The following is a 26,440-nucleotide window of genomic DNA, read 5'->3' as shown; positions in this document are numbered from 1 at the left end:
TGCTGGAAGGTGAATCCTAGCCTCAATAAACACACAGAGTGGTACAGGTTTTGCTCAAGAATATCCCTGTATTTAGCACCATCCATCTTTCCAACTCTGACCAGTTTCCCAGTCCCGACTGCTGAAAAACATCCCCACAGCATGATGCTGCCACCAACATGTTTCACTGTGGGGATGGTGTTCTTTGGGTGAGGTGATGTGTTGGGTTTGCACCACACACTGTTTTCTTTGATGGCCAAAAAGTTCAATTTCAGTCTCATCAGACTAGAGCACCTTCCTCCATACATTTTGGGAGTCTCCCACATGCCTTTTCACAAACTCAAAACATGCCATTTTGTTTTTTGCTGAAAGTAATGGCTTTCTTCTGGCCACTCTGCCATAAAGCCCAACTCTATAGAGCGTACGGCTTATTGTCGTCCTATGTACAGATACTCCAGTCTCTGCTGTGGAGCTCTGCAGCTCCTCCAGGGTTACCTTAGGTCTCTGTGCTGCCTCTCTGATTAATGCCCTCCTTGCCTGGTCCGCGAGTTTTGGTGTGCGGCCGGCTCTTGACAGGTTTGCAGTTGTGCCATGTTCTTTCCTTTTGGTTATGATAGATTTGATGGTGCTCCTAGGGATCATCAAAGATTTTGATATTTTTTTATAACCTAACCCTGACTTTGACTTCTCAACAACATTTTCCCTTACTTGTTTGGAGAGTTTCCTGGTCTTCATGGCAGTGTTTGGTTAGTGGTGCCTCTTGCTTAGGTGTTGCAGCCTCTGGGGCCTTTCAAAAAGGTGTGTATATGTAATGACAGATTATGTGACACTTAAAGGTGGACATAATTTCACAAATGATGTGACCTCTGAAGGCAATTGGTTGCACCAGAGCTTTTTATGGGCTTCATAACAAAGGGGGAGAATACATACACACATGCCAATTATCAGTTTTTTATTTCTGAAAAATAGTTTTATGCATATATTTTTCTAATTTTACTTCACCAACTTAGACTATTGTGTTCTGATCCATCACATATTTAATATTTTTTTAATCCTAATTATAACTAAAGGCTGTAACGTAACATAATAGGTAAAAAGCCAAGGGGGTGAATACTTTTGCAAAGCACTGTAGCCTCTAAAAAAACGCCTGAAAACTGCTTCCCATTCTGTGCAGTGTGTGCTTTCACACTGGGGAGGTGCGCTTGCAGGACGTTAGGAAAAGTCCTGCAAGCAGCATCTTTGGGATGGGTTGGGAGCGCTGTATTTAGCTCTCCCAAAACGCCCCTGCCCATTGCACTGAATGGCCAGTGCTTCCAAAGCATCTTAACCACTTGCCAACCAGCTGCTGCAGTTGGCACGGCTGGTTATGTTACGTCGCTTCGCCCTGTGGCCACTAGGGTCACTGCTGGCCCCCCCAGAGCCAATGCGAGTGCCCAGCAGGCACGATGACCGCCAGGCTCCCGCGTTCGCTCGTGACACACCCCGAGAACCGGGATCTGTGTGTGTAAACACACAGATCCTGGTTCTCTGAGGGGAGAAGAGACTGATCGTGTGTTCATACAAAGTATGAACAGCGATCTGTCATCTCCCCTAGACAGTCCCCCCCCCCCCCCCCTTCAGTTAGAATACAGAGAGGGAACACAGTTAACCCCTTCCCTGCCAGTGACATTTTTACAGTAATCAATGCATTTTTATAGCACTGATCACTGTATAAATGCCAATGGTCCCAAAAATGTGTCAAAAGTGTCCGATGTGTCCGCCATAATGTCGCAGTCTTGATAAAAAGAAATCGCAGATCGCCACCATTACTAGTAAAAAATAAATAAATAAGTAAAATAATAAAAATGCCATAAATCTATCCTCTATTTTGTAGACGCTATAACTTGCGCAAACCAATCAATATACGCCCATTGCGATTTTTATTACCAAAAATATGTAGAAGAATACATATCAGCCTAAACTGAGAAAAAATTTAAAAAAAAAAAAAATTAGGATATTTATTATAGCAAAAAGTACAAAATATTGTTTTTTTCAAAACTGTCACTCTTTTTTTGTTTATAGCGCAAAAAATAAAAAACGCAGAGATGATCAAACACCACCAAAAGAAAGCTCTATTTAAGGGAAAAAAGGATGTCAATTTTGTTTGTGACCGCGCACTTGTCAGTTAAAGCAACGCAGTGCCGAATCGCAAAAAATGGCCTGGTCATTCAGCAGCCAAATCTTCCGGGGCTGAAGCGGTTAAAAGCGATTTGAAAGTGCCGCAAAACTGGAGTTTTTACCCTTTTTTTGGGTAAAAAAAAGTTCCATTAGCTGCCGAAAAGCGCAAAAACGAGCGGCACTTTAGCGCTAATTCCGCGTGCTGCCAGTGTGAAAGTAGCCTTAGACCAAGGCTTGTCCCTGGATACGATGCAATGTAAAAGACCAAGGCTTGTCCCAGGATGTGATGTAACCTAGAGGACTAATGTTTGTTTCGGGATACAATGTAATCTATAGGACCAAGGCTTGTCCCAGAATACAATGTAATCTGTAAGGCCTCATGCACACTGGATGTTATACAAGCAACAGTAGCATTAGCTGTAGAAAGCTGTAGAATGAGTTTTGCAGCATTTTTGCAGTAGCGTTTTTTAGCTAAATTATACTTCCACAAAAGCTTATGGCTCAAAAAAGCTAAAAAAAAACCAGAATAGCTGCATTTATTAGCGTTTTTAACCTTTTATCAGAGTTAGAGCATTTTTCTCTTAAAACTCACTAGTTCTGGGGGTTTTTTCCAGCCAAAAAACGCTGAAGCCTATGTGTGCATGGACACATAGGATAACGTGCTGAGGAGTTTACTGGCTGCAGAAAAAAAGTCTGAAGCCAAAAACAGCAGCTGTCAGCCTAGGTTCACACTGTCCCACATCGCATCTCTCCCGCAGGCAGTTCACACTGCCTTCTGCAAACTGCTGCGGGTGTCAATACGATGTTAATGACACCCCCAGATCAGATCGCAGTGCAAACTGTGGATTCGGACAAGAATCGGATCAAGTGGGTGAGAACACCCACACGATCCGATTCCAGTGCAGAGAAAAAAGACCCTGCACCTTTTTCTATGCGGATCCAATGCGAGTAACAGGCAAACAACTGTATAGCTGAACTCCCACTGCACAGACCTCGCATGTGACCTGCACCACAGTGTGGGTGCGAATCACATGCAATGTCTGACATTGCACATGTGTGAACCCGTGCTAAATACGTCCAGCGTGTGCATGAGACCTAAGACCAAGGCTTGTCCCGGGATTTGATGGTGTCACTCTGAGGTGTGCCCATTTCCCACTATCCCTGTATACAATGGAGGATGCTCTTGTAATGACACACCTGTAACAATAAGGGCCCTTTCACACTGGGGCGGGGGCAGCGTCGGCGGTAAAGCGCTGCTATTGTAAGCGGCGCTTTACCGTCGGTATTCGGCCGCTAGCGGGGCGGTTTTACCCCCCGCTAGCGGCCGAGAAAGGGTTAAAAACCACCAGAGGCGCTTTGCCGGCGGTACAGCTACGCTGTCCCATTGATTTCAATGGGCAGGAGCAGTGAAGGAGCGGTATACACTCTGCTCCTTCACCGCTCTGAAGATACTGCTGGCAGAACTTTTTTTCCTGTCCTGCTAGCGCACCGCTCCAGTGTGAAGGCCCTCGGGGTTTCCCACTGGAATCAAAGCAGCGGCACTTTCGGGTCGGTTTGCAGGCGCTATTATTAGCGCAATAGCGCCTGCAAACCGCCCCAGTGTGAAAGGGCCCTAGCAGAGTGCTGTGAAAAAATAAAAAGACCAGGGCCTGCCTGGAATGTTCTCACTATGATGGATCTCCATTATAAACGCCCACAGTATATCTAATAACAGTGCCCCTTTATTGTAGGTTCAGTGTCCACCAAACTAACCACTCCCCTCCCCTGACGTCACTCACAGCTCTCCGCCGCTTCCTGCAGACTGAGGAGCTCAGAGTCACTAATGTCTGAGAAGTCGTCCCCCTCCCCATCTTCCTCTATCCTCGCCCGGTAGTCATGCTCTCCGACTTTAGTGTCTGCTCCTTGCGCTTCCCCGCTGCCCGACATAGCGCTTCTCGTTCTTTACACAGCGTGCATATCTATGACTTCATCTCAGCACATATCTTACGTCACGTGGGTGGGAGGGAGAGCTGTCACGTGATACAAACAACATTATTGTAAAGCCGCTACCCGGTATTCTGCGAATGCGCAGCTGAAGTGACGTTGCCTCGCGGCCATCTTGGTACACCCGCACTCGTCCGCTGTAAGTCTGGAGTTGGAAGTCGGCAAGTGGACATCCTTATACACCCACCGGAGTCTTGCTTTTCACAGTTATTTTTAACAGTAAACTCAGCTTATAAAGTCAGATGCAGTATTTAGAAGTCCGAAACACTGTTTTGATGTTTAATTTTAAAAGCAGCGGTGTTCGGTCACATCAGCAAACCTGTGAGATCGGCAGGCTTGCCGCTGCTTTTAAGATTCAACATCAAAACAGTGTTACGGACTTCTAAATATTGCATTTCACTATATAAGCTGAGTTTACTGTTAAAAATAATTGTGAAAAGCAAGACTCTGGTGGGTGTATAAAGATGTCCGCTTGCCGACTTCTAACTCTAGGCTTACTGCAGAAGAGTGCGGGTGTACCAAGATGGTGGCAAGGCATTTGACTCACTTTGACTGCGCATCGCGCATGTGCAGTAGGCTGGGTAGCGGCTTTCTGATGGGTAGAGGCTATCTGATAGGACACCCCTAGAACGCTGATAGAGGTGCTGCACAGGTCACGTGTTCCCTCCCTCTTGACCCTCATAGCGAGTCAAGTCCCACCCTATTGGCCCATACACACAATCCAAAAATCGGATGAAAAATATCGCTTTTGACGCGATCTTACGATAATCCAATCGTTAGTACAGAGCTTTCAAGAGCCAATCACGAAAGTTCATCCGATATTATTTTATCGGACATGCACGAAAATTTTTCTCGTGCAATACCAGATTGTACGATTTTCGTTTAAACAGTACAGTTGTCGTCCGAAAATACAATACAAATACACTACAACACATGACATCACTTCCGATTTTTAATTTTGTCGTATGAGAATTTTCGTAACTTTAGTAAACTCTTCAGGTTCAATATAAGACTAGCATGCAAAAAAAAAAGGACGTTCTGTTGTCCAATTTTCGGATCGTGTGTACGGGGCATATGTCTCAGAGGCCCTTCCTCAGTTCTGTTGTGTAACCTTCATAGAAGTGGACTCTTCATCCATCATCTAAAAGATTGCTCTGCATCTTTTGAACATAAGGAAATAGTGAAAAAAAAGCTTTGCAGGTTTAACCCCTTCATGCCTGTGTTCTGTCAGATTAGGCGACCTGTCAGATTTCGAAAACACCCAAAGGGTAAAAACAGAACTAGCAGCTCTACAGAGTAGTATGATAATAAGGCTAAGATTAATAGTATCTGTGCCTTGAAGAAATCAGGGTAATTGACTTACACCAATGGCCACTAGGCCGTAATAATGGTGCGAACCTCTGAATTGTATATGCATATCAAAATCAAAAAGAGAAAAAGCAATTCTTCAAAGAGGAACATGCAATTACCAAAAATATAAATGTTTATTGAAAAAGATACACTTAAACACCAATCAACAATATATGGTTAAAAAAACAGGCACCACCACCAATATTGAAACATGACAACGTTGTCAACAAACCAACACAGATGGCCACCACATACAAACATCAAACACTCCTCCTATTAAATAGATACAAAGTATTGCTATCAAGATATCATGTACAGGGGAATGAATGATCCCAATGAATGACTTGATGAATGATTAGATATAAACATGAAGGAGGGCAGATGAGGATGCAGCCATATGAGGAATAATGTCCGCAGTAAAATTGTCAGTGATGGAGGAAGCTGACAATTATGTGCAGGTTGTTAGGATGGTGGACTGGATGTCCTTAAAGTGGTGTTCCGGCCGAAATTATACTTTATAGATAAAAATACCCCTATAATACACAAGCTTAATGTATTCTAGTAAAGTTAGTCTGTAAACTAAGGTCTGTTTTGTTAGTTTATAGCAGTAGTTTGTTATTTTATAAACTTACAGCAGGCCGTGGCCATCTTAAGTGTGGGCATCTGAAGCCAGACTGCATTTCTTCCTAGATCTTCCTAGATCTAGATCTGCAGATCTCGCACACGCTCAGTGCAGCACAAGCAGTGTAATAGGTTTCAGGTCAGGTTTCCATAAAAATAGCAGTTTCAGAGGAAGTTGCCGCCCCTTCCCAGAAGGCATTGCAAACAGGAAATGATGCGATGGGCCACGGCCAGGAAGGAGGAAGTGAATAATGAATACAGCAGATATACAGTAAGTGCTGAGAAAAAAAAAATATATATATCCAATTTGTTTACAGTGCACAGTTTAGTGAGGGATGCTGGAGAGTTGTAAAAGTGGGTGGAACTCCACTTTAACCCTTTCACTGCCAAATTATTTTTTTTTATTTCTCCCTCATATGTTACATTATAAAAAAAGGAAAATGTTTTTATTGTTAGTGTTATGAGGGGGGGGTGTGTCTCACTGTTGCTATGGAGATAAAGGGTCTCGCTGTGTAATTGGTGTCTCCACAGAGGGCCGTACAAGCCCAGAGGACCCTCCGCCACCGACCAACCTGTCCAGGGGATTGGCAGGAAAGCTGCAGGTATCGGGGGGAGGGGAGGAGTCTGCAGAGGCAATCCAACAGGTAGGCCATGTGATAATGATCAGTCCCCCCGAGGAGCTTACAATCTAATCTCCCTAACTCACATTTATACACGTACTAGGGGCCAATCTACCCCCCAGCATGTCTTTGTAGTGTGGGAGGAAACCCGCGCAGGCGCAGGGAGAACATGCAAACTCCGGGCAGGGGGGGGGGGGGCGCTGTGGTTGGGAATTGAAGCTACGACCCCGGTGCTGCCAGGCAGAAGAGCAAAGCACTTCATTGCTGTAACTTGTGGTGGGACTGCAGCTTCTTGTATGTTTCTGTACAATGTAACAGCTCCTATGCTGCACTGCATGTGGATGAAGCTGGACTGCTAGGAAGATCTTAGTCTGCCAAAGACAAGCAGTTCCTCATTGGGCCTTTTTATATTTAAATGTCATTTTATTACAAAGAGAGAAATGAGAGTGTTTGCTATGAGGGTAGTGGGGGGGAGGGGGGCGTCTTGTAAAGCCCCTGGATTGATTATTATGGGAGAATACAGAGACTGAATCTACTCATCGCCTGGGTGTCAGTCTGATGCTTTCTGTCCGTTCTCCATCACTGATTGGGAAGAAGTTCTAAATGAACATGCAGTGATGCAGAAAGCATGGAAGCCAGAGCCAGCCAGGAGTATAGCATTTTCAGAAGGCGATCAGCAATGGCAGCCTACATATTTCTCTCAGTATGGGGTTCCCTTGTAACCATTTGGGGGATTTCTATTGGTCCCCGAAAACATTTATCCCTGGAAAGAGACTCTGCAATCCAAGATGGCCGCTGTGTGTAGAGTAGATGCTCCTTTTCCCCTTATTTATTGCTGTGGGAGAGATTCTGCTCACTTCCTGCCTTTCTGACCCCGGAGGAAGTGAGGGCTAAATCTCCACTATAGGGACCCCAGACAGTGATAAAGATCTAAACCACTCCCACTCTACTATTGTGACCAATCAGATTCTGGGATTACACCATGGAAACAGAAATACATTTATTATCCATTATGATTGTATCCTTTTCCATTGAAATCCACTTCCTCAGATGTATCATATCGATTGAATGGGTTGTCACCTATCGATCGATTATTCCTATTGGAGGAAATCGATCAGAAAAGAAATTAATCGTTTATCAAAGTGATTATCTCCACCATTAGGGTTTAACCTCTTCACCCCCCTCCCTTCATGACCAGGCCGTTTTCTGTGATACGGCGTTCCTATAAGTGACAATTGCGCGGTCGTGCGACGCTCTACACAAATATAATTCATCTCATTTTTCCCACAAATAGAACTTTCTATTGCTGGGATTTCATCACCTATAAACAAAAAAAATCTAGAAAAAAAAAAAACAATATTTTTGACTTTCTGCTATAAAACATCCAATAAAAAAAATGTAAAAAATAAAATTTCTTCCTCTAAAAATGCCAATAATCGTATATCGATCGGTTGTGTCTACAAACTAAGGGAGAGATTTATGGAATTTTTATTGTTTTTCATTTTTCTTACTAGTAATGGCGGCGATCAGCGATTGTTAGCGGGACCGTGACATTGCGGCGGATAATCTGACACTAAGTGACACTTTTTGGGGACAAGTGACTCCAATACAGTTATCAGTGCTAGAAATATGCACTGTCACTGTACTAATGACAATAAGCAATTTCAGGACAGGAAAAGATCTAATACAACTGTGCAAGACTGAAGGGAGGGCTGGAGTGCTGCTTTAAGTCATGGGGTTCACTAGAGACTCATTTACTGCCCAGCAACTGTGCAGCCCAATATGTCTGTATGGGAGTGCCAAGCAACTGTGCAGCCCAATATCTCTATGGGAGTGCCGAGCAACTGTGCAGCCCAATATCTATGGGAGTGCCAGGCAACTGTGCAGCACAATACTTCTGTATAAGAATACCAAGCAACTGTGCAGTAAAATATCTCTATGGGAGTCCAGAGCAACTGTGCAGCACAATACTTCTGTATGGGAGTGCCGAGCAGCTGTGCATCACAATACTTCTGTGTGGGAGTGCTGAGCAACTGTGCATCACAATATCTCTTTATGGGAGTGCCAAGCAACTGTGCAGCACAATACTTCTGTTTAAGAATTCCAAGCAACTGCAGCCCAATAACCCTATGGAAGTGCCGAGCAACTGTGCAGCACAATACTTACTGTATGGGAGTCCAAGCAACTGTGCAGTAAAATTTCTCTATGGGAGTGCCGAGCAACTATGCAGCAAAATACGTCTGTATAGGAGTGCCGAGCAACTGTGCAGGCCAATATCTATGGGAGTGCCGAGCAACTGTGCAGCCCAATATCATCTGTATGGGTGTGCCGAGCAACTGTGCAGCACAATACTTCTGTATGGGAGTTCTGAGCAACTGTGCATCACAATATCTCTGTATGGGAGTGCCGATCAACTGTGCAGCCGAATATCTCTGTATGGGAGTGTCGAGCAACTGTGCAGCCCAATATCTCTGTATGGGAGTGCCGAGCAACTGTGCAGCCCAATATTTCTTAATGGGAGTGCTGAGCAACTGTGCAATAAAATATCTCTGTATGGGAGTGCCGAGCAACTGTACAGCCCAATATTTCTGTATGGGGGTTCCGAGCAACTGTGCAGCCCAACATCTCTGTATGGGAGTGCTGAGCAACCGTGTCTCAAAATATCTCTTATGGGAGTGCCGAGCAACTGTGCAGCACAATATATCTGTATGGGAGTGCCAAGCAACTGTGTCTCAAAATATCTCTTATGGGAGTCCCGAGCAACTGTGCAGCACAATATCTCTGTTTTTGGAGTGTCTCTGTATGTATGGATTTCATAGATTTTCACTGACATGTGGGGAACATTTCATGTCAATAGGCCCCTATGGTAGGTTCAAAGTGATCTCCAACCAGGACATAGCCAGGAAGGCATCACATGGACCCTCTGGTAGGTTCATAGTGATCTCCAACCAGGACATAGCCAGGAAAGGATCACATGGACCCTCTGGTAGGTTCATAGTGATTTCCGACCAGGACATAGCCAGGAAGGCATCACATGGACCCTATAGTAGGTTCATAGTGATCTCCAACCAGGACATAGCCAGGAAGGGATCACATGGACCCTCTGGTAGGTTCATAGTGATTTCCGACCAGGACATAGCCAGGAAGGCATCACATGGACCCTATGGTAGGTTCATAATGATCTCCGACCAGGACATAGCCAGGAAGGGATCACATGGACCCTATAGTAGGTTCATAGTGATCTCCGACCAGGACATAGCCAGGAAGGCATCACATGGACCCTCTGGTAGGTTCATAGTGATTTCCGACCAGGACATAGCCAGGAAGGGATCACATGGACCCTATGGTAGGTTCATAGTGATCTCCGACCAGGACATAGCCAGGAAGGGATCACATGGACCCTCTGGTAGGTTCATAGTGATCTCCAACCAGGACATAGTCAGGAAGGGATCACATGGACCCTATGGTAGGTTCATAGTGATCTCCGACCAGGACATAGCCAGGAAGGGATCACATGGACCCTCTGGTAGGTTCATAGTGATCTCCAACCAGGACATAGTCAGGAAGGGATCACATGGACCCTATGGTAGGTTCATAGTGATCTCCGACCAGGACATAGCCAGGAAGGGATCACATGGACCCTCTGGTAGGTTCATAGTGATCTCCAACCAGGACATAGCCAGGAAGGGATCACATGGACCCTATAGTAGGTTCATAGTGATCTCCAACCAGGACATAGCCAGGGAGGGATCACATGGACCCTCTGGTAGGTTCATAGTGATTTCCGACCAGGACATAGCCAGGAAGGCATCACATGGACCCTATGGTAGGTTCATAATGATCTCCGACCAGGACATAGCCAGGAAGGGATCACATGGACCCTATGGTAGGTTCATAGTGATCTCCGACCAGGACATAGCCAGGAAGGGATCACATGGACCCTCTGGTAGGTTCATAGTGATCTCTGAGCAGGACATAGCCAGGAAGGGATCACATGGACCCTCTGGTAGGTTCATAGTGATCTCTGAGCAGGACATAGCCAGGAAGGGATCACTTGGACCCTATGGTAGGTTCATAGTGATCTCCAACCAGGACATAGCCAGGAAGGGATCACATGGCTTCTATGGTTACAGAATTTGTTCACACCTGGCTAAATCATTTGCACAGTACTGTAGAGATAACATTGTATATACAGATATGATGGGAAGGGGGGGTTGACACGTACCAGGTGAGGCAGCCATCTTGTGAGATGGCGTTGGCTGGGAATCGAACCCGGGTCAGCTGCTTAGAAAGCAGCTATGCTCACCACTGCTCCACCATGGCGAGGTAGCATGTCTTTGGAGTGTGGGAGGAAAATGGAGTACTCGGAGGAAACCCACGCAAACACAGGGAGAACATGCGGACTTCATGCAGACAATGTCCTGGTCAGAATATGAACCAAACACCCCAGTGTTGTAGAGTTATGAATCTTTCATATTCTGTCTTGTAGGGGGAGTTTGTATGAACTGTTCTCATTCCACCAACCCTACAGATGAACTGTCCATGCCTCCCCCATGTTCATGGAATTCTTCCTCTTCAATATCCTGTCCTGTAGGGGGAGACTCTATGAACGATTCTCATTCCACCCACCCTACCCACGAGCGTCCATATTTCCCCTTCATTTTCCTTGGGTTACGATATTCTTAAGTGACCTAGAGATGCAGATTCTTGTTGTAGAGTGACCTGGAGCTACAGAGTCCTTCAGCCGTTGTAGGCCTCAGTGGTCACTACGCCAATATTGGTCGTGGGGAATGGGACAAATACGTGTCCTCTGGTCTGTATAGTGTCTCTACTCCATGGATAAGCTCTCTCTTAGAGGACATGAGCTAGCCATGGGTTTGACCTGAAATGTAGACAGGACAACTCAGTTGAATGTGGAAGCCTGGCTCTTCATAGATGGTAGAAAAAGAGAGATCCCTCTTTATTGGGACTTTAAAGGCGACGTACGCTTGAATATTACTATAAAATCAATCTTATTAATTATACATAAAAAATATTCGATGAAACCCTCTTTTTTTGCTATAAGGTGTAAAAATAATAAACAACTGACGACCTCCTCAAGAGTAGTACAGTGTTGCTATAGTTATAAAAAAAAAAGATATTATTATATAATCCAAAAAAAAATATATATATATATATATATATATATATTTTTTTTTTTTTTCACATACTGTCACCAGTCAGTGTCTCTGATCGCTACCATACAAGTTATATGACAACGCGGTACTACACTGGTGACAATATATAATAATAAAAAAAATTTTTGAGGGTTTTTTTTTTATTTTTTATTAACCACTTTAATACCGGGCACTTACACCCCCTTCCTGCCCAGGCCAATTTTCAGCGCTGTCGCTTTTTAAATGACAATTGCGCGGTCATGCTACGCTGTACCCAAGCAGAATTTTTATAATTTTGTTCCCACAAATAGAGCTTTCTTTTGGTGGTATTTGATCAACACTGCGTTTTTTTTTTTTTTTTTTTTGCTAAACAAATAAAAAAAAAAAAAAAACTAAAATTTTGAAAAAAAAAAAAAAGTTTTTCTTTTGTTTCTGTTATAAAATTTTGTAAATAAGTTAGCTTTCTCCTTCACTGGTGGGCACTGATAAGGCGGCACTGATGGCCACTCATGGGTGGCACTGATGGGCACTCATGGGTGGCACTCATGGGCACTCATAGGTGGCACTGATGGGCACTCATAGGTGGCACTGATGGGCACTCATGGGTAGGCATCACCGATGGCACTGGCAGGCATTGGGGATGGGCACTGATTGGCAGCTGCCTGGGCACTGATTAGCATTTCCCTGGTGGTCCAGGGTGGTGCCAATCCCTGGTGGTCCTGGCGGCGTCCTGGGTGGGCATCCGAGGGGGGGCTGCACTGATAAACAATCAGCACAGACCCCCCCTTTAAGGAGAGCAGCCGATCGGCTCTTCCTGTTTACATCGTGATCAGCCGTGATTGGATACAGGTGATCACGTGATAAAGAGGCTCCGCCAGAGGCTCTTTACCGAGAGCGGTGTGTCTGACTGACACACCGCACCACCGATCACCACGATGCGCGGTCGCTCTGGGAGGCCGTAATAAGATGTCCACCCAGGACAAGAGCCATGCCGTCATTTGGCGGGCGGGATGTGGTTCAGAAATACAAAAAAAAACCCAGCAATGCTTCTTTCTAAACACCTTGGACTGTCTACTTTCAACTACTTTTAAAAGGAGTCTTTTGGGGGGTATTTGTACTTTCCTGGCGTTTTTGAGTCTCAACAAAAGAGATCGGCCTTAAGTACATCAGGACTGATTGAACTCTTAAGGTGTCGGCATACCAAGACATTTTCATGTTCCCAACTTTGTGGTGTGCAGTCATGTTGGAGCATGAAGGGGCCGTCCCCAAACTGTTCCCACAAAGTTGGGAGCATGAAATTGTCCAAAATGTCTTGGGGTGCTGACCCTTTAAAAGTTCCCTTCACTGGAACTAAGGGGCCAAACCCAACCCCTGAAAAACAACCCCCCCACCATAATCCCCCCTCCACCAAATGATTTGGACCAGTGCACAAAGCAAGGTCCATAAAGACATGGATGAGTGAGTTTGGGGTGGAGGTACTTCACTGACCTGCACAGAGTCCTGACCTCAACCCGATAGAACACCTTTGGGATGAATTAGAGCAGAGACCGAGAGCCAGGCCTTCTCGTCCAACATCAGTGCCTGACCTCACAAATGAGCTACTGGAAGAACGGTCAAACATTCCCATAAACAGTAGAAATCTCTCCTGCGCTCGGGTGTCAAGTATATTAGTATGTGGTGCGACCAACTTTATAAAGCAATGCCTGCCGTCTTGCATTCCCATAGACACACTCCTAAACCTTGTGGACGGCCTTCCCAGAAGAGTTGAAGCTGTTATAGCTGCAAAGGGTGGGCCAACTCAGTATTGAACCCTACGGACTAAGAGTGGGATGTCATTAAAGTTCATGTGCGTGTAAAGGCAGGCGTCCCAATACTTTTGGTAATATAATGTGTGTATATCTCTATCATCTCTTATTTTTTTATATCATATTTTGCGGTTGGCAAGTGACTTCAAAAGTCCTTCCAATCCGGTGAAAACATCTCCAGGTTTGTGATTCCTGTGTCCTCACCTGTCATTGGTTGATGTTCATTTTTCTGCTCTCCAGGGAAGAGTGATCTGACGGTAGACGCTGTAAAGCTGCACAATGACCTGCAGTCAGGTTCCCTGTCCATACAGAAGAGGCCGGAGGAGGAGGAAATGGCCATCACAGAAAGATCCGGGGCCACCTTCCTCAGCGGCCTCTCCGATTGCACCAACCTCACCTTCAACAAAGTCCAGAGATTCTGGGAGTCCAACTCGGCCGCTCACAAGGAGGTGGGTGGCGACTCGGGTTGTAGACCTTTGAAGGATAACTTTTCATTTAATAAACAATAACTGCACCTTGTTTTGCAAACACAGAAATATGCATTTGTTTTTTTTAGCCTGCAGAGCATTGCACCTATAATCAGTAGATGGCGGGTACAATGTCCGGCTCCTGCAGACTGTCAGTACCGCTGTCTGCCCCTAGGGGAGGTAATTACTGAGAAGCAGGAAGGTTCAGTGAACTACCAGAGCACTCATAGTTCATTCAGAACTACAAGCTGTCTGCCTCAGTTGCAAGAATGTTCCTTATGTTGGTGATCAGTGGGAAGAATGCTCCTTACATTGGTGGTCAGTGAGAAGAATGTTCCTTACATTGGTGGTCAGTGGGAAGAATGTTCCTTACATTGGTGATCAGTGAGAAGAATGTTCCTTACATTGGTGATCAGTGAGAAGAATGCTCCTTACATTGGTGGTCAGTGAGAAGAATGTTCCTTACATTGGTGGTCAGTGAGAAGAATGTTCCTTATATTGGTGGTCAGTGAGAAGAATGTTCCTTACATTGGTGATCAGTGAGAAGAATGTTCCTTACATTGGTGATCAGTGGGAAGAATGTTCCTTACATTGGTGATCAGTGGGAAGAATGTTCCTTACATTGGTGGTCAGTGAGAAGAATGTTCCTTACATTGGTGGTCAGTGGGAAGAATGTTCCTTACATTGGTGATCAGTGAGAAGAATGTTCCTTACATTGGTGATCAGTGAGAAGAATTCTCCTTACATTGGTGATCAGTGAGAAGAATGTTCCTTACATTGGTGGTCAGTGAGAAGAATGTTCCTTACATTGGTGGTCAGTGAGAAGAATGTTCCTTACATTGGTGATCAGTGCGAAGAATGTTCCTTACATTGGTGATCAGTGAGAAGAATGTTCCTTACATTGGTGATCAGTGGAGAAGTCATTATCTATTGTTTGCTCCACTGTAGTGTTTTAACTGTTGCATTCATTTGTGTTTATAGGACTTCTATCACCGATACAAAGTATAGATCTGAGACTTAATTGTTTATGTCTTTTTAGATCTGTGCGGTTCTGGCTGCAGTAACAGAAGTGATCCGCTCTCAGGGAGGGAAGGAGACAGAAACGGAATACTTTGCTGCTCTGGTGAGTGATTTCTCTGCATGGTTGCCATTGTCTTCATTTTTCAAATGTGCTGCACTATAATGCAATAAAACGGGCGTCTCTAAATGGTGGACCACGGTCCAGGTCCTGACCAAGTTAATGTCCCTTTCGGACCCACCGCAATTGCGGGATTTAGGATCATCTTTTTCCCCTCAGCCACCGCTAGCTCTGTTGTCTTTGCAGAGCTGACATTGGAAGAGCAGCACAGCGATGGACGGGGGTTGGCCCAGTTCATGCACAAATGTCTATTCAAGTCACACCCAAAATCGGCAAAAGCAACGCATGTACTACTGTTTCAAATTGGTGTGGCACCGCAAAGTCGGCGTCGCACCAATTTGACCGGTGCCTCCGTCAAATCGAATGCGAAGTCGCTCCCATGTGAACGGGGGCTTAAAGTGGTAGTGAACTCCCATTGGACACTTCTACCTACAGGTAAGCTTATAATAAAGAGTCCTTGTAACTACGGGGAACATCTCCTAAATGTGCGCCGTACAGGAGATATTCAATGTCCCTGCAGCCGGTGACGTCACACTGAAGAGGCAGCATGCTCGTGCCGTTACCTTCAGAGATCTGTGCCGTGGCCGAGACTCCAGCGCGCATGGAAGGGAGTGATGTCATCGCAGCTTGGCCATTCAAGCAGCCGGAGCCCCGTGAACCCGGAAGGAAGACCGGGTGAAGATGGAAGCCCTGTCAGCGTTGACAGCGCACCACTGGAGGGCTTCGTTCTTAGGTAACGTTTTCATAATGTGCCAGTAGGTGAAGCCTACTAGCACATTATGACATTACCTTGCAGGGAGAAGGTTTTTTTTAATTTTTGTTTTAAAGTGGAGTTCCTTCCGCTTGCCCCTTTAAAAAAAATAAATAAATAAATAAAAATTAAAGTCAGCAGCACCACATACTGCAGCTGCTGATTTTTAGGCTGCATTGACACCTGAGCGTTTCAAAGTTGCGCGTTTTTTACCGCGCATTTTGCCTCGTTTTTGCCGCGGTTTTGTTCAGGTCACCAATGTAAAAGGCAGAAAAACACCTGTAATCTGTCCCAAAGAAGCTCATGTTATTTTTTGAGATTAGGGTGTTTTTCAGACGTTTTGCTTCAGGTGACAAAACGCTCAAATGTGAACAGGTGCCATTGAAATGAATGGGCGTTTTTCAGACGTTTTATGAGCTGAAAACGCTCAGGTGTGAATGCCGCCTTAACGTTAGAAAACTTGCCTGTCCTGGAGTCCAGCGATGTCGGCACCTCAGCCGATGGACAGGTGCTGCCGCCACCGTTGCGGGTAAAGGAGCCTGGCAGTGTCACTGGCCCGGCAGAAGGGGGAGGGGGCCGAGCTCTTGACGTAACTTGCCGGTCACCCAGGAGTGGGGACAGGGTACCTATAATAAAAAAAAAAAAAAGAAAAAAAAGGTACCTGCTCCCCCCTCCCCCTGAAAATGTGGAATGTGGCACCGGAGAGGGGGATGGAATTAGGTAAGCAGAAGTTCCACTTTTACAACTTTGTTTTGAGTTTACTACTGTATTACTATTTAATAAAACTGAAACCTGTGGGAGTAAAGCAATTCCTAAGCTTGGCTCTGAAAATCGTCTTCCAGGTGACACTTTTTTGCTTATGATTTGGTTTTCTCTTCATTTTACTAACTGATGAGGAGATTAAATGCGGAAATCCCTCCATGGTTTGTCTGTACACTGCAGAACATAAAAACAAAAATTTTTATATATATTTTTTTTTCCCCCATAGATGACCACTCTGGAAGCTGTTGAGTCTGCGGAGTCGCTGTCTGCCGTTGCCTACCTGCTGAACCTGGTTCTGAAAAGGTAAGCCTGTCTGTCCCCCCCGCCCCCAGTGGTTACGGGTTATTGGTCTTTCATCTTCCAGTAACTGATGATGTGTTTTAGGGTTCCGGGTCCTGTGCTGATTAAGAAATTCTCGGACACGTCTAAGGCCTTCATGGATATTATGTCCTCACAGGCTGCCAGCGGCAGCACCTCCGCTCTTAGATGGGTAAGTCGTGTTCCTTTTGTATTATCCTGTGTTTTAGATTTTCATGTTTCTGTAATATTAGAGAATGGCTCCCTTGAGTGAAACCCCGTATGGGTAGGTCCTACCCCTTTTTGGCCACCAGAGGGCGCGCACCGCTGGGGGACCGAATGCGCGTGGCCGGCTGGCACGATCACCGCCGGCACGCGCTATCACGTGCACGAGCGCCAGCACGGGGATTTGTGTGTGTAAACGCACAAATCAAATCCTTGTGCTGTCAGAGGAGAGGAGCCATATTGTTCCTACTGAGTAGGAAAAACGATATGTCTCCTCTCCTTATCACATCCCCACACAGTTAGAACACACCGAGGGAACACACATTTAACCCCTTCCCTGCCAGTGACATTTACACCGTAATCAGTGCATTTTTTATAGCACTGATCGCTGTATAAATGTAAATGGTCCCAAAAAAGTGTCAAAAGCGTCCGATCTGTCCGCCGCAATGTCGCAGGCTTGCTAAAAATTGCAGCTCACCGCCATATTTCTACTAAAAAAAAATAAAATGAAATAATAAATGCCATAAATCTTTCCCATTGTTTGTAGACGCTATAACTTTTGCGCAAACCAATCAATATACGCTTATTGCGATATTTTTGGTAAAAAAAAAAAAAAAATCCTATGCATTTAGGTGAAAAAACACCTGGCAGTCATCGGGGCCTCTCTGTGCAAAACGAGCTGCACAGTGGAGGCAAGTATGACATGTTTGAAAAGGAGGAGTTTTTTGTTTTTTCGTTTTTTTTAACTAACAATCACTTTAATTGATACTTTTTGCTTTTTTGCACATGTAGCACCTTGCACTTTCATATATTGTGTTTAGTAGATTCATACATATTTTTAGAGTGTGGGAGCAAAGATTGCAGTACAACGGTGATAGCGATGTCTTTTTTCATATACTTTTGTATGTCTTCCTGCAATCTCATTATTACATTGTCTTCTTTTTTTAATTTTTTTTTTTTTTCAGATCGTTTCATGTTTGTCAGTGTTGCTTCAGAAACAGGACCTGTCTGCATGGAGTTATCCCTCCACTCTGCAGGTGTACCATGGCTTACTGAGCTTCACTGTCCATGCAAAGCCAAAAGTACGTTGTAGACCAGGAAAAACGAGAGACCTTTAGAAAAGGAAGTCTTCAGAGGTCTGTGGGTACTTTTTTAATATGATCTGATCCTCCGTGTGTGTGTGTGTGTGATTTTTGTTGTAGGTGCGGAAGGCCGCTCAGCTTGGCGTGTGCTCTATCCTGAAGGGCAGCGAGTTCATGTTTACAGACTCCGCCCCCGCTCACCATCCTGCTGCCCAGTCCACCGCTAAGTTTTGTGTCCAGGAGATCAAGAAATCGGGAGGTGAGAGTTGTATTTGTGGGAAGGAACAGAACACTGGGGGAAGGGTATCAAATATCAAGACTGAAAATTGTTTAAAAATTAAGAGTATTAGAGTTTTGCTACAATAAACTGTAAAGCAACTTTCGAAAATGTTGGTGACCTTTACCCACTTCTTGATCACTATACGTATATTAGGAATCAACCGATTTTCGGTAAGGCTGATATCAGCATTTTCTGAAAAATCAGTATTGGTCGCAAGCTAGACCGATATTGCTTTAAGGGGTTTTTCCGGGGTGATGCACGCAGCTGCATGCATCACCCCGGTACTGCTCTCTAGAGCAGATGGTCGGCTTTACTGTAATAACAACCGATGCAGCTCAGCAGCCGCTCAGCTGTTATTACAAACAATGGGAGGTGACACCCCCCTCCCGCTGCCTTCCGCCGCTCGCCTGGGCTCTCCCGTCCCACCAGGAGGCCCGAGCAACCAGCCAGCATGTCTGCCGGCTGGCCGAAGACCCGAACAAAGCCGATGCTTCGTTCGGGTGTCGGATCTAGTAATCCGGAAGCAGTGTCATGACATCACTTCCCAAATTACTGGCATCTTAAAGGCATCCGTTTTAAAAAATAGAAAGTATTCAAAAACGCTGATCTTGACGTTTTGAATACTTTCAAGTGCAGTGGAGGGGTTTGGGGTCTTATAGACACCCCGATCCCTTCATAAAGAGAACCTGTCACTGCCTATTGCTGTCACACGGAATGTTTACATTCATTGTGACAGCAATAACAGTGATAAAAAAGTAACTTTTTTTTTTTTTTTTTTTTTAATCGGATGATCCCTAACGTGTGTGTGTGTGTGTGTGTGTGTGTGTGTGTGTGTATATATAATATATACAGTGGATTTTGAGGGCTGGTGAGTGTGGGCTGCTTGGGAGTTGGGGGCGGCGGCAGGCTAGCACCGCCGGAAGCCTGGGTTGTATGGGAGCCATTCTCCCAGCGATCGTAGGGGAGGAGAGCCGCCGCCTGGTTTATCGGAGCGCGGGGGAACATAACAGTTTCCATTTCAATAGCTGTGTGTTCCCCGCTGCCATATACAGCCCCTCTTTGTCCGGGTACTTTGATAGACAGATCACCCATCCAATCCTGGGATGGGTGATCTGTCTATCACAGTTCCCCGGACAAGGGGGGGCTGTATACAACGGTGCACGGCGGGTAACACACAGCTATTGAAATAAAAACTGTTATGTTCCCCCTGCGCTCTGATCAACCAGGCGGCTGCTCTCCTCTCTCTTCCCCTGTACGGGCAAGCTGCACTGGCGGTACACGGGTAGGCTGCATTTTTGGGCACGAATAAAGTTGTTGTTAATATTTATTTTTATAACTTAATTCTGTATAAATCATTTAAATGTAATTTCATGAGATAATTTGAGGGCGTGTTTAGGGGTGGAATTAGGGGCAGGGTAGTGGTTGGGCGGGGCAACTGGTGGCGAGTAACCCTTGAGGCCTGGCTAGTAGCTCAGGACTTGAAATTTTGAGCCCCGTAATATATATTATATTATGTGTGTGTGTGTATATGTATGTATGTGTGTGTATATACGTTGCGGCTTTGGAGTGGTTTGCAGGGGTTATGGCTGAAACCATCAGCCATAACCCCCGGTATTTATTTTTTTCAGCTGATCATTCACTTTCTCATGAAAGCGATCCGAGCAGGTAATTAGCCTCTGGATCGCGCCCCCACTCCTTGCTGCTCAGGAATACCCAGGCAAGGATCCAACAGTTTGTGACGCTGGCCATAGCGGTGAAGAGAGACCAGATTGTCTCTGATCACTTTTACCATCTTGGAGGACTGGAGCGACATCACTTCTGGTCTAGGGCGGAAGTAAACACTTTTTTTTTAATATAGGTAAGGGCTCTTTCACATGGGCTGTCCGATCAGGTCCGCCTGTCAGTTTTTCAGGTGGACCTGATTAGACAGGCGCTATTTTTTTGAGCCTATAAGGGCCTCAGTGTGAAAGTGGCCTGAAGGTCAGACTTTGAAAGTAAATACAATGTTATTACAAAGTTCAAGTGGGAGAAGTTTCTGACAATAGGACGCAGTGGGGAGGAGCTGGGGGCGTGCGTTACACAATCACGGGCCTGCTTCCTTTTCATGCCATCCATTGTGTACAATGTGATCATATGGTACTGATAGGGGCAATCGCAGCCCATCTGTACCATGTGATTAGCTTTGACCAATCACAGCTAATCACAACAAAACTGAGTGAATTGGTTTCATTCAGTAAAATGCTTGCTTAACCACTTAAGGACCGGACCATTATGCTGCTTAAGGACCAGAGGACTTTTTCCAATTTGGCACTGCGTCGCTTTAACTGCTAATTGCGCGGTCATGCAATGCTGTACCCAAACGAAATTTGCGTCCTTTTCTTCCCACAAATAGAGCTTTCTTTTGATGGTATTTGATCACCTCTGCCGTTTTTTATTTTTTGCGCTATAAACGGAAAAAGACCGAAAATTTTGAAAAAAAATATTTTCTACTTTTTGTTATAAAAAAAATCCAATAAACTCAATTTTAGTCATACATTTAGGCCAAAATGTATTCGGCCACATGTCTTTGGTAAAAAAAATGTCAATAAGCGTATATTTATTGGTTTGCGCGAAAGTTATAGCGTCTACAAACTAAGGGTACATTTTCTGGAATTTACACAGCTTTTAGTTTGACTGCCTATGTCGTTTCTTGAGGTGCTAAAATGGCAGGGCAGTACAAAACACCCACAAATTACCCCATTTTGGAAAGTAGACACCCCAAGGAAATTGCTGAGAGGCATGTTGAACCCATTGAATATTTATTTTTTTTGTCCCAAGTGATTGAATAATGACTTCTCCTGAATATGGGGATACCACATGTGTGGGACTTTTTGGGAGCCTAGCTGCGTACGGGGCCCCGAAAACCAATCACCGCCTTCAGGATTTCTAATGGTGTAAATTTTTGATTTCACTCTTCACTGCCTATCACAGTTTCGGAGGCCATGGAATGCCCAGATGGCATAAAACCCCCCCAAATGACCCCATTTTGGAAAGTAGACACCCCAAGCTATTTGCTGAGAGGCATGGTGAGTATTTTGCAGCTCTCATTTGTTTTTGAAAATGAAGAAAGACAAGAAAAAACATTTTTTTTTTTCTTTTTTCAATTTTCAAAACTTTGTGACAAAAAGTGAGGTCTGCAAAATACTCACCCAAGCAGCAGCGCTCTTGAGCCGCCGCTGCTCTGTGTGTTCATTCAGACACAGCCCCACCCCCTCTCTCTCTCTCTCTCTCCTCATTGGCTGTGATTGACAGCAGCGGAAGCCAATGAGGAGGGAGGTTCCCCTGAGAGCCGATGCTTTTCTGCACATCGCTGGATTGAGAGGGGGCTCAGGTAAGTATTGGGGGGGGCTGCCGCACACAGGTTTTTTGAATTAAAAAAAAAACTTTCAAATTTTGGAACCACTTTAATGTTATAATCACTTTAAAGGAGTTTTAAAGTCTCGAAGTTTTTCACTTTAATGCATTCTAGGTGAAAACCCTTTTGTGCTGCAGCCCACCCCCCTGCCCCCTTTTTCTTACCTGAGCCTGATCGTTCCAGTGTCAAGGACGATCCCAGCAGCTCCAGCCGCTGCCTCGGGTGCCATTGGCTCCCGCTGCTGTCAATCAAATCCAGCGACCCGGGGGCGGAGTCCTGCTGTCCGTGTCAATGGATGCAGCAGCGGGACTCGGGTGCGTGCCCGCACGAGTGCCCCCATGGAAAGCGGCTCTCCATGGGGGCACCCGCCGGGGGACCCCAGAAAAGGAGGATCGGGGGCCGCTCTGTGTAAAACCTTTACAAACTCCTCCTTCTTCTATGATCCCTTTACAGCATCAATGAAAGTGGCCACAGAGGAAGCACGTCTTCTGAGGAGGATTCTGACCGCTCCAATGAAACCGCACCGGTTGAGCCGCCGGTCTCCGGAACGAAGAACCAACCGATGGCTCAAAGAACTAAACACGAGCTGAGGAGGCAGCAGCAGCAGAGGCGGCTCTCCGGGTATCTGCACCAGATAAAGCGATGAAGGATGGAGGATGGGGGGGGGGGAGTTGTTGCATCTGGGTCAGATATGTGAATAGAAATCCAGGACTACATGTGTCTCCCCCTTCTGGACTGGAGGAATACAACATATTTTAAGCACTACAGGGGGGACATCTGATAGTTTAGGAATGGTTTGGAACTCCTATCGGTGACTTTCCCCCGTGGTGGTCAAAGACAATGTATGGAGGATGTTCTCACCTTGACTACGCTGCTCATCAACTGCGCCGATGTTCCGGGAGCTCCTCCGCCATCTTGTATTGTTGGTTGGCCACATGAATGGCCGTCTTCATCTTCTCTCCGTGTGACATGAACAAGCGGCATGGGAATGGCACTAATATATGTTTGTTTTAATAAAGCAATTCTCTGACGGCCCTTTAAGATGATCGTCAGGCTGGAGCAATGTCATCTCTTTATGGGGCAATACCTGGGCTTCCTCTACCGTGTGATCACTGTGATTGGCTGTCACAGGGATCAGGGGCCGGTTAGGTGACCATGAATGGTCGGTAACAGCTCAGTAACAATGCTGGGGGCATGCAAAAAAAGAGACATATATATGCGCCAACTTGGCATTAGGACACATCTCCATGCTGCAGCACATCTGTGCGTTATCTGAATAAAGTGGGCGGGGATAGAGGAGAAAACGCTATTTTTGTACATAGAGGCCATTGAACATGTTATGATGTATATAGGAATGATTCGCCCTCAGATGTATTTTGCTGCATTATTTCAAAACATGTGTTTAATATTTAATTCATCGAAGAAGAATAAATAGCAATAATACCAAAAAATCTGTTTATTGAGATTCTGTTCCCACAGTTTTTCCTGCAGCATCCGGGGGGGCGGGGGTTGGGGTGGGGGGTAATTACAGAAATTGTTACCTTTTTAGAGCCAATAAGACCTCATTCACATACAGTTTACATTTCAAAATGCATGAAATGGTTTTAACGCCTATGAGCCTCTCGGCGGGTGGGCCTTGGCGCTGAGTGGCCGAAAATTTGCCTTCGTTAGGGCTAATACAGCTGTGCCGAGAGTGCGCTCCCGGGCCCGCTAACCGCGCGCAATCGCCTTTTTCCGATTGGGAGCTTTCTGTTCATGTGACGGACAATCACGGCAGTCACATTATCATAAACCCTGCCCTGCCTCCTAAGCCCCCTTAAAGGGCCGGTAGGCACCAGCTCCTAGGAGTTAAATGGTGTTGGGCCTCATTCACACTAGACATGTGCACTGCCGGGAAAAAATTTATTTTTATTTTTTTCGAAAATTCGGAATTTGGAAATCTGAAGGAACGACAATCCGAAAAATCCAAATAATAACTAACTAATAATAACTAACTTTTAAATTATAGGTATTGGAATTTCCTTTCAAATTTGGCTCTTAGTGAACGTAACAAATACGGATTTATACGAAGTTACAAATTATCCGAAATAACAAATAAATATCTAATCAAATCGAACTGAACTAATTAATAATAATAATAGTTTTTATTTTATATATATATATATATATATATATATATATATATATATATATATATATATATATATATATTTATATATATATATTTATATATATATATATATATATATATATATATATATATATATATATATATATATATATATATATATATATATATATATATATTTATTATTATTATTATTATTATTTCATTACGTTCCATTCGTTTTAGATACAGCATTCGTAACTTCGGATAAATTCGTATTCGTTACGTTCACTAGCAGCCAAATTATTTCAGATTTTTCGAATTTTGGGTTTTCAGATTTTCCTTCTTTTGAATTTTCGGATTTTTATTCGTTTGAAAAATTTTCCGAAATATTCAGAAAAATTTGGATATTTCAGAATTAACAAATTCGGAACGAAACAAATTGCACATGTCTAATTCACACCGAGATACCGATCCGTACACCCCTGTAAAGGATCGTCTACACACGTCTACACCCACGCGGGATGCACAGGCGTTCCAGGCAGGCTGCTGAAATCAGTAACTGTTGGCCAGCTGCACTGATCTCCAAGTGCATCCCGGATCGTGGATCCAATGAAAAGATCCAAGCGCAGACTGCGTTCAGATCCGTTCACATATGTATTCTGCTACATGTTTTTGGTAAAAAAAAAAATCCCAATACGTGTATATTGATTGGTTTGCGCAAAAGTTATGGCGTCTAAAAACTATGGGATATTTTTATGGAATTTTTATTGTGTTTTTTTGTTTGTTTTTTTACTAGCGATATCAGCATCTTACAGCGGGACTGCGACATTGTGGCAGACAAAACAGACACCTAACTGACACTCTTTTTTTTTTTAAGATCAGTGGCACCAATACAGTGATCAGTGCTAAAAAAAAAATATGCACGGTCACTGTACTAATGACACTGGCTGGGAAGAGGTTAACATCAGGAGCGATTAAAGGGTTAAAGGGGTTGTTAAGGCAGAAAGTGCATTCTATGCATTAAGATAGCAAACCTTTAGTGTGCAGCAGCCCCCCCCTCCCCCTAATACTTTCCTGAGCCCCCTCTCTTTCCTATGTCCACAAGTGTCTTACCCGTCTGGAACTCTCCTGATTGTCCGAAATACAGCGGAGCCATTGGCTCCCGTGGCTTTCAATCAAAATCAGTAAGCCAATCAGGGGAGAGAGGGGGTGGGACCGAGTTGGCGCTCCGTGTCTGAATGGACACAGGGAGCTGTGACTCGGCTCGGGTGCCCCCACAGTGGGGGTACTCCACAGGAGGGAGGGGCCAAGAGCACCAAAGCGGGGCCAGGAGAAGAGGCCAACGGTCAACTGCACAGAGGAGGTAAGTATAACATGTTTATTTATAAAAATAAAATAAACAAGACTTTACAATCACTTTAAATGTGTCCCTAGGGAGTGCCTACTGTGTGGGGGAGGTGCTTGTACTGTAAGAGGACACAAGTTCTCTATCTTCGCCTGTCACAGAACGGCAATCTGCCTTGTTTACATAAGCAGACCACCATTCTATCTGCCTCGGGAACGATTGGCGGGTCCGCTGGACCCGCTGATTTGATCCTGCTGTGTCCAATCGCAGCGGGAGCAGGTCGCCGGCAGCGCGCGTGCACACCCCCAGACTCGGAAACAGCCGGGAAAAAAATTCACGCACAGGTACGTGATTTTGCGCTAAAAGACCTTCGCACAAATGTACGGATCGGTACGCCCATATGAATGAGGCCTAATGCACACTGCTCTTCGCTTATGTTTAGGTGCATTGAGTTTAACCGCTTGCCGACTCACCGCAGTACATTTACTGCGACAGGTCAGCTTGCAGAGTCACGTACCTGTACATCGCTATGTTCTTCCGGGTACCCCCCCCCCACGCATACGTGTGCGGCCCCGAAGATGGCTGTCATTCACTGTAGCACAAGCGATTATCGGGTCCCGACCAATGATTTATGGCTTGGACCCTCTGATCGGTTGAGCGAATGACAGAAGAGAGCTATGTGTTGGTAAACAACACAGGGCCCTCTACAGACAGCAGCGATGTGCCCTTTTTTTTTTGTTTGTTTTTTTTTTCTCCTGGGAGTAAAAACCCAGGACATTGTTTAGTGAAAAACATCCCTAACTACACACATTACACATTGTTGAGCACACATTTAACCCCTTGATCGTCCCTAGATGTTAAAGCAGAGCTCCACCCAAAAGGGAAAGCGCCGCTTGCAAGGCCAAGCTGCTGCTAACA

At 45.0% G+C, this 26,440-nt stretch overlaps 2 protein-coding genes across 2 annotated transcripts in view; one reads left to right on the top strand and one right to left on the bottom strand.

The window, feature by feature from the left end:
• Nucleotides 1–4,154, bottom strand: part of EXO5 (exonuclease 5) — a 32,664-nt gene extending 28,510 nt beyond the window's left edge. Inside the window, exon 1 of the mRNA XM_073616710.1 lies at nt 3,915–4,154. Within this exon, the coding sequence (XP_073472811.1) occupies nt 3,915–4,062 (148 nt within the window). The 5' untranslated portion in view covers nt 4,063–4,154. The remainder of the gene's footprint in view (nt 1–3,914) is intronic.
• Nucleotides 4,155–11,581: 7,427 nt separating this feature from the next.
• On the top strand, nt 11,582–22,657 carry LOC141127661 (RRP12-like protein). Its single transcript, XM_073614363.1, has 8 exons — nt 11,582–11,585; nt 13,912–14,120; nt 15,178–15,261; nt 17,016–17,092; nt 17,174–17,279; nt 18,277–18,393; nt 18,514–18,652; nt 22,521–22,657. The coding sequence occupies exons 1-8, from the start codon at nt 11,582–11,584 to the stop codon at nt 22,655–22,657; spliced, it is 873 nt and encodes a 290-aa protein (XP_073470464.1).
• Nucleotides 22,658–26,440: the final 3,783 nt, after the last annotated feature.

This window comes from Aquarana catesbeiana, linkage group LG02 (genome assembly GCF_042186555.1).
Source record: "Aquarana catesbeiana isolate 2022-GZ linkage group LG02, ASM4218655v1, whole genome shotgun sequence".
In the NCBI taxonomy this organism is placed as follows: domain Eukaryota; kingdom Metazoa; phylum Chordata; class Amphibia; order Anura; family Ranidae; genus Aquarana; species Aquarana catesbeiana.
The sequence above is the reverse complement of the archived record's forward strand: the minus strand, read 5'-3'. Positions and strand labels throughout refer to the sequence as shown.

Coding starts and splice junctions, on each gene's coding strand:
- LOC141127661 (XM_073614363.1), top strand. Junction 15,262..17,015: donor CGGAATACTTTGCTGCTCTG/GTGAGTGATTTC, acceptor TTTCCCCCATAG/ATGACCACTCTGGAAGCTGT. Junction 17,280..18,276: donor GCACCTCCGCTCTTAGATGG/GTAAGTCGTGTT, acceptor TTTTTTTTTCAG/ATCGTTTCATGTTTGTCAGT.